This window comes from Monodelphis domestica, chromosome 7 (genome assembly GCF_027887165.1).
Source record: "Monodelphis domestica isolate mMonDom1 chromosome 7, mMonDom1.pri, whole genome shotgun sequence".
NCBI classification, from domain to species: Eukaryota; Metazoa; Chordata; class Mammalia; order Didelphimorphia; family Didelphidae; genus Monodelphis; species Monodelphis domestica.
The window spans coordinates 35237123-35246104 of record NC_077233.1 but is presented as its reverse complement, the minus strand read 5'-3'; the positions used below and the strand labels follow the sequence as shown (position 1 = coordinate 35246104).

Here is an 8982-nt window from a genome sequence, read left to right as displayed (position 1 = left end):
GTGGATGTCTTGGTCCAGCCGCCAAACTGCGCACCTGTGTGCCCTGAGGCTGCGGGAGCTCTCAGCGCATCTGTCGCACTCGCACATCCTACGCTGGGGCCTACCTGTCTACGCTCCCTGCTCCATGTCAGGCTCGCGATGACCATGCGCGCGCCACCCATCCCCGTACCCACTCCCTGCCGCTCTTTGTGCCCGCCCCGGCCCTGGGCCAGCTAGCGGTGCGCGCGCTGCGGCCAGGCTTCAGCTAGCCTTGACCTCTGCGCCAGGGGAAGAGCGGGCGGGTAGCCAGGGGCGGTACTGCAGCAGGAGCGGGCCGGGCCCCGTGGGCCCCCTGCGTGGGGCGGAGCTGAGGGCACCCGGAGGCAGGAGAGGGCGGGGGGCGGGGAGGAGACTGAGGGCGGGCGCGGGCGGGTGGGGGTGACTCAGCCTCCGCTACCGCGGCCTCCGCTGCTGCTGCCGCCGCGGGCTCCTCCGCCGCCTCGGGCTTTCTCGGTGCTCGCCTGCGCTCGCTACGCGGGCCAGGCGAAGAGAGAAAATGGCGCTTCCCCCAGCCGCCGAGGCAGCGGCGTTGAGCCCTCCGGAGCCCCCCGCTGCGGGCACCCGCGAGCCACCCGGGCCGCCGGACGCCGAGGAGCCGCTGGCCATACAGCGTCTGGCGGAGCTGAGGCCGGAGCCCGGCGGCGTCCCCCTGCACTCACCCTGGACCTTCTGGCTCGACAGGTGAGGCCAGGCCCGGGGCTGGAGGCTGGGCCCAGCGAGCTGCAGCGCCGCTGGGCCCTGGGGTCAGTCTTTGCCCACCCCCAGCGGCCCGAACCGGGGTGGGGGTAGGGGGAGCTCGCGCCACCGGCCCCGCCTCCGACGGGGCGGCCCAGCCCATCACAGTCCAGCCTGTCCGGGCCGGCCCACCCTGGCCAAGAGCCGCTACTGCCCTAGGACCGCTTTGTTTCCTTGCCGGCCTGGCTCGTTCCTCTCCCCTCCCTAGTATGCTCCCTGAGCTCTCCTTTTAGCCCAGAGCCTCTTTCACCATCCCCCTGGGCTCTTTGCCTCAAACTCCCATCTCCTTCCAAGTCTCGGGCTAACCCCCTATGTCCGTCCCTCCCAGTCCCCCTTTCACCTCCGCGGGCCCGGCTGCAGGGCAAGATCCTGCCTACCTCTCCCGCCTGCCCTCTTCTGCCGTGCCTTTCCTGCTCCGAGCCTAGAGCCATCTCTCCAGCCACAACCCTATCATTCTGGTTTCCTGGGGCCCCCAGATTGATCAAAGTCCTTCCCCAGTTCTCTTTAATCTCTAAAGCGAATTTTACACCCAGAGACCTCACTTAGCCACCTCCTTCCATCCCCTGTCCCCTGTACTGTGCGGTTTTAAAAGGGTAAGGCCGCTAACCTTACGAAACCCGACACTATGGGAGAGCAGCCTTCTAGCTTAGCAAAAGGGCCAACAAATGGCTTAGAGCCTTGAATGACTGACTTATCTCTCCAACCCCTTCCCTCAGGCCGCCTGTGCCCATTCTGCCCTAGCAAAGCCTAGTAGTAACTTGAAACCTTTGGAAACTTATGCAGACGCAAGTTGAGCTCTTCAATTATTACTTAGCCCTTGGCAAGGTGGGGTAGGGGGAGGATTAGAGAGCTCAATCAGTAAAAGTTTCTGCTATCTCAGTTCCCTTTAAATAGCAAATGCAGAGAGCACCAGACCAGGATTGTGGAGACCTGGTTAATAGGTCCAAAAGAACTGACAATTCATTTTAGTTCTGTCTGCTTCATCTTTCTCATATGTAAATGAGCCTAATAAACTTCTCTACCACACAGAATGACTGAAGAAAAAAAAATAATAGGTGCAGAAGTACTTGGAAAAGTACAAAGTACTATACAAACAGAAGATGAAATTTAATTATCTTTGGAAAAGGGTTACTCTCAAGTGTGGAAGCCTAAAAGTTTCATCTCAAGGCTTTCCAGTGACTTAGTACTCACAAACACTATTTTTGTTCAGTCATATTCAACTTTTTGTGAGCCCATTTGGAGTTTTCTTGGCAAAGATACTGGAGTAGTTTACCATTTCCTTCTCCAGGTTTTTTACAGATGGGGAAACTGAGGCAAACAGAATTAAGTGATTTACCCAGTATCACACAGCTAATAAGTGTCTGAGGCCAGGTTTGGAATTATAAAGATGAGTCTTCCCGACTTCAGACCTGGCACTTTATCAACTGTACCTCCTAGTTGCCCATACTAACACTTCAGAAATGTAAAATGATGTCCTCCCTAAAATCTATCCAAAATACATTTGTGGAAATTTAGCAGAGTATCTATTATGATTTATTACTAGGAGAAAATTTTATGTGAAAACACTTCTATAAAAATCTCTTAGGGTAGGCAAGTCTTTCCTTTCAAAAGTAGTATCTAAAATACTTACTTGGGGAGCAACAAAGGTTAAACAGTCCTTGCTGAATTAGTGATGTGTTGTTATTCACAGGTTAATTAGGGGGAGGAAATGTACCAGTTCTCCAGTTTTCCAAAGCATTTCAATTTGACTGCTTTTGTATATCTATAGAACCTTAAATGGACATTATAGTGCTTGCTTAAGCCAATTTTCCCAAAAGGGAATTGCCTGTATCTCAGTCTTTTCAAAGATGTGGACACAAAGGCAATTTAAACAAAAATAATGCTCATTTTTTATTAGCTATCTACTTTTAAAGTTTTTTTTATAATATAATCTAGTATTTAGAGGAAGCAAGTGTTATAATCAATTCTGGAATTGTGTTTCCTAAAAGAATGCTCACATTGATTTGTGATTATGGGTATAAAGAGTTCCCCTTCCTCCCCTCTTTCCCAGAAGTTTAATTATCAAAAACTTAATTTGAATAATAGACTAGTAATAGATTTAAACTGGGAGGTACCTTATATAGGATAACCCCTTCCTTTTACAGATGAGCAAATAGAGTCCCTGAGAGGTTAAGCCAGCATTCTTTCCACTGTACCACAGGGTCTCAAGAAACAACAGTAATTTTCATTGATTTCTCCAGGTAGGTAGAAGAGACAAAATGATGTGTTATTTCAGTGTTTTGTAACATTTTCTTGAAATGGTATACATGACATTTTATGATAAGCAGAAAAGGAAAAACTCAATAAATAATATTCTTCTTCCACTTAAGAGTTTAGGATTTTTTTTCATTTTATTAACTCAATAATTAATTTGAATATATTTTCTTCACAGTGTAAAAATCATTAATATTGATGGTTACAGTCATTTATAAAACATAATTAGTTCAAACATGCCAAATAATAACACTACATTTTGTTCAGATCGATTTTTAAAATGGCTTTTATTGAACAGTTCCTTCCATCCTACCACCTAGTATCAGTAATAATTATATACATAGTTCTCAATTTATGAACAAGGTCTGTTTCAAGAGTTTATTTGGACCTAACCCATTTTCTCAGAGACAATTTTACAGTGCTAATATGAGTGCTGTAGGCTTGAATTAGAGTTCAGATATAGTGGAAAGAGTGTTGAGTTTGTAATCAAGAAGACCTCAGTTCAAATCTCAGAAACTGAGTTCTCTCATCTGTCAAAGAAGAGGTTTGGACAAGCTGACTTTGTTGGTCAAATTCAGGCCCACAACTGTATGTGTCTGTCCTTTTATATTTTCCAGCACTCAAAATTGTTTTTTGGCAACCTGGTCACTCTTTTTCTGCATTTCTTTCTCCAACCCCCATGCTTCCCTAAGTTTCCTACTGAGATACACACACATCCTGGTAAAGTTCTCCATGTTCTAAAGCTCCTCACTCTCCTTCCTTTTAATCCAAAATCTTATTCCCTCAGTATGGATGGCAGGGTACAAAGTAATAGGAATGATTGAAATGTCTCATTCCTTAAAGAAGAGTTGGTATTTTTCCAAAGAGAAGACACTTATTAACCCATATAACTCTAGTTGATAGAATTTCAGGCAAAGGAAGAAGGGAATAAGAATTTATTAAGTGCTTAATATATATATATATATATAATATATGCACTGTGCTAAGAAGTCTTACAACTGCATTAATCTGTAGCCCAGTTGATCCTCACAACAATCCTAAATGGGGGTGGGGGGGAAGAAAAACAAACAAACCCCCCCAAAACAAAGAGTAAAACAAAGTTTTGTCAGGTCCAGAAGCAAGCCAGTTCTAATCTATTTCTATTTGTCCCAATTTCTTCTCTTACATATCTTTGAACCCCCATATTTGCTAAATGTACCAGATATTTGTACTGTATTCCTTGAGAATAAAACAGGGATCCTGAGGTGAGGATGGATCATGACTCTCTCTCTGTTTATTTTTAAGGATAGTTGCAAGTCAGTACAGTTTTTTATTGTAAAAAGATTTGAAGGGCTATTGGACTATGAAGCTATATTGTCCTGTTTTTTTAATGATAATCTTTTATTGAGTCTTCATAGGTATGGTGTTTCCAAATTTCTGTTTATATAATTCCTTTTTTTGAATTTATCATTTTTCATGTTCTAATTTAAGGTTATCAAAGTATATCATCATCATTTGTCATTATCATCACCATCATCACCATAGCAAGCAGTTTGTTATACAGCACTTTTTTGTCTTTCAAAAACCCTTTCCTTCTGTCTTAGAATTTAAACCAAGTACCAGACCCAAGGCAGAAGAACAGTAAGGGCTAGAAAGTTGGGGTGAAGTGACACCTCTAGGAAATGTCTGAGGCCAGATTTTCATCTAGAACCTCCCATCTCCAGACCTAGCTCTCTATCCACTGAGGCTCCTAGCTGCTCCTGGAGCACTTTCACCACACTCACAATTACTCTGGGAGTTTGGCACAATTATTATCCTCATTTTACAAATAAGAAAACTGAGGCAGATCTAAGTTAAGTGGCTAACCTCGGGTCACATAGCTAAGTGTCTGAGGCTGGATTTGAACTTAGATCTTCACTTCAGGTCCAGCACTCCATCCACTGTGCTACTTAGCTTTTACGTAGTACTTTATATATGGTATTTGATCTTCACAAAAACCCTATGAAGGAGGTGCTATTAATAATTTTACATATCAAATTCACTCATTTTACACATGAGGAAACTGAGAAAAGGGGAAGGGAAAAACAAGATATTATGAAGAAATAAAGTTGTTTCTGTATAATTTTGTAATTAGTTCTGTTCTGTTTTACTGCTCTATTTTGTATGATTGCACAAGCGACATTTCTTTGTCTCTTTGCCTATGAGCTGTTTAGTTCTCTTGCTAATCACTTCTGTTCTTGCCTCAAGGAAATCTGTTATCCTTGCAGGATGCAGGGGGACACCAGGGTGTATCTAGTATCTTTATAACACCAAGCTGTTCTTCAAGGATGTTTGACTTGTTTGTTATCCAGAGAAGTCTGGTCCACTATCTCTAACCTTGCAGGTGGGCTCAAACAATGAACATTTCTTAGTCAGAGGAGAGAAGGAGGAAGTTGTTGCTAGCTCCTCATTCCAATTTCTAGCCAAACATATCATTCTTATCCCATGATGCTGCCAGCCCTGTAACCATTTGCATTATCTTCTTCACTTACCCAGCTCTATTCTTTGTTCTATGCTTATAAAAAGGAGTTTTGCCTCATCTGGGTCTCTGGCCTAATTGAAGTAGCCATTTGACCTGCTTTTTTAGCAATAGGTTAATAGTGTATTTGGCCAATAAATTGATAAGCCTTAGGAATTCTGCATCTCAGCTTATCTTTATTAAATTCTATTGAGACAATTAAGCACTTTGTGCCAGGCTTTAGAAATATTACGTGATTCTCACAACAATCTTAGGTGGTAGATACTGTTATTATCCCCATTTTATAGTTGAGGAAATTGAGGCAAACAGTAACTTGTCCAAGGTAAAACAGCTAATATTTGAAGCAGGATTAAATTCAAGTCTTCTTGACTCCAGGTCCAATACTTTATCCACTCGCTATACCACCTAACTGAGAATTGACTCAGGAACCTAGTCCTGGGTTCATATCTATCTCTTACATCTTTACCTGTGTAATACTTGTCAAGTCATTTAACTTCTCTGGGTCTCAGTTTTCTCAACTATAAAATGAGGGAGTTGAACTAGATGGTCTCTAAGATCTAGTTCAATGTGTGAGATTTAAAATAGTGAAGCCCATAAACTGTAGTGAGTTAAAATGGTGGAAGATATAAATTGTGATAGATATAAGAGAGGGTGAGTAAATTTGATCGCATAAAATATGTTTCACTACAGTGTCTTGGTTTTTAAATCAAATATAAGGTGGTTGCCAGGGAAATATTCCCAATTCAAATACCCAAGTCAACTGGGTTTTATAGAGATTTTTAATTAATAATATAATGAGGAATTAGAAAAAGAGTAGGAAAGGAATAATTATGAAGGGCCTCAAGCCAATATGGCCTAGACCTGAGTCTTAAGAGAGAGAATCAGTCAGTCAGTCTTTTAACACTCACCACAAGGTCTGCCTAAACAAGGATTCTAGTGACACCAGGCCAGCTCCATCTCAGCTGACTTCACCAGAGAGAGCTCCAGCGAGACCTCCTTAGAGATTGTCCTCCAAGAGCTTCCCTTCTCCAGAGCCTCTCTCAAGAGATTCTTCCCAAGAGGTCCTCATCAGAGATCCTCCAAAAGGATATATCCAAAAGGATATCTTCAAGAGATTCTGCTTTTTCTTATATAGGGGTTTTTCTCCCATGTCACCTCCCCTAAGTCCCTACATCTACCAATCACTGTAGACGCTTTCCAAAGGACTGCCCATCTGAATTCCTGCTACGTCGACCAATCTCCTCAGTAAGTCTGAACTAGAGAAAACACAGCTGAGTCAATTAATCTCATCAAGAGAAAATTTGCCTGACCCTTTTAGGTACCTAGCATCCCATTGTATCAATTCTAAAAACAGGCCTGGCTCAAAGAACTCCTTGCCTTATGATAAGCATGGGTCCAAGTACTTTCATTGTTTATCAAGGAGTTTTCTCTCCTAAAGCAGTCTTAAGTACGGGTGGAGTAGAGGTCCTCCCATTTCTGATCCTGGTGAGTTCTCACATCAAAATGGGGAATGTTTCTCAGTAGGGAATTTGTTCCAATTAAGAATTCCCCGATGGGGAAATATTTAACATTCACAAGTCTGAGAGATTTCAAGATTTACAAATGATACCATGAAAGAGGAAAAAAAGTTTTCTAAATTGTTTATTGATGTTTTTATAAACAATTTTAATTCTTAACAATATATTCAACAAATACCTCTCAACAGATACCTCAGTGGCCCTATGATTTCTGCTATTGTGGGAAATTTTATCAATGAAGCTCCCAGCTTCCCTTGGATTTTAGCCAAATGTCCTCCATAGTTGCTGGAACTGAAAAAACAGCATTATGCCTGTATCCTGGGGGTGATTCTCTTTGAATTTAATGCAGTGTGTCTGCAGTTAACAGACATGCAGTCCAGCCCTACCCCATGGCATTTCCAATGTGGAAGGTAGAACCTACCTAAATGTTCTGCTGAAAAGTGGAAATTTAAACAAAGAAATAAAAGGCATGACTTGGAGGTAGTTTCTAAGTAAAACCATAGAGACAAAAGTTACATTTTTAGTTTAAAATAATAATTTAACTGTTTATATATATATATATATATATATATATGTAACATACATATGTATTTTAAATGACAAGGAACAAGAGACCCAACAAAAGAATGGTAATGACTGTTACTGAGTTCATATTGTTTCCCTGTCTCCTGAAGTAGTTAGACCATACAATGATTTCTTCTCTTTTTAACTTTGTCTTTCCATATTTAATGGTTCCTCTCTTGCTGCCTACAGGTGTGCCATGCCTCTCACCACCAAAAAATACCACTTTTACCAATCCCTTCAAGCCATTGTCCTATATCTCCACTTCCTGTCATAGCCAAACCTTTTAAAAAGACTTTTTCACCTGTGGCTTACATTTTCTCTCCTCTCATTTCCTCCTCAGCATTTTGAAAACTTGCTTCTGACCATATCACTACACTCAAATGTTGGTTTTTTTTGGGGGGGGGTAAAATGACCTTTTCTGATTCTCATCTTTCTTGGCCCCTATGTGTGATTTGACACTGTTGAAGCCTCCTGGCTTCTCTGGTACTAATTACAATAAAAAATTAAATGGCACCTCCTTTTCCACAGTCCTAACAGCATTACATTTAGCATGACATTGTAGGATAAATAAAGATGAACCAAGAAAGTTAAATAGATTCAGAATATTAAAACAGTAACTGTCATTTATACTATAGCAATACTTGCCATGGTTTCTTTGAGGGACTTTGAGTGAATAAGGAAGGGGAATAGTAATAAAAATAGCATTGTTATCATTTAAAGTTAATGTGGATACAGCATACTGTAACAAAAAGCTCTGAATGTTCAAGTGTCAGAGGACATGGATTTAAATCCTGCTGTTCACGTTTCCTATCTGTGTGACCTTGGGAAACTCAATTAATCTTTCTGACTTCAGTTTTCTCATCTATAAAATGAGAAGTTTGGACTAGATGGCCTCCAAAATTGCTTTGAGCTCTGGATAGGTATATTGTTCCTCTACTAAGATTTACTCCATTGCCTAATTATTGCCCAAATCTCTCTGGTTTTATGAGGCAAGTTCCATTAGGTCCCAACAAAGAAGAATGACTTAGAACATGACTTTGACAATAAACTATCATTTGAAAACCAATCTAACTAAATTTGTGGAGGCTCATTAGCATGTGGTTGAGTACCAAGTAAGAATCTTTTTTTTTTACCCAGACAGTCATGAAATCATAAAAAATACGGAAAAGTTTCAGTGTTCATCAGTTAAGGAACAATCTACACTGGTTCAGTCATTAGTCTAGGTTATGAGTTCTTCAGTCTTTCAAAGCCAAATTCATATATTATTTTCTTCCCAGGAAGCCTTCCTTGATGAATTCTTCTGGAGACCTTTCTTCTTCTTAAAAGTCACTCACATAGGAATTTATGCCTTTTTAAAATACCTTTGTAGTATACTAT

General features: G+C 41.4%; 1 protein-coding gene across 2 annotated transcripts in view; it reads left to right on the top strand.

Moving 5' to 3' along the window:
• Positions 1-350: 350 nt before the first annotated feature.
• The window catches only part of EIF4E3 (eukaryotic translation initiation factor 4E family member 3), a 49757-nt gene continuing 41125 nt past the window's right edge, over positions 351-8982 (top strand). Inside the window, exon 1 of one of the 2 annotated variants that reach the window (XM_007500093.3) lies at positions 351-720. In XM_007500093.3, the coding sequence (XP_007500155.1) occupies positions 536-720 (185 nt within the window). In that variant the 5' untranslated portion in view covers positions 351-535. The remainder of the gene's footprint in view (positions 721-8982) is intronic. The other variant, XM_056804422.1, reaches the window with a different exon arrangement.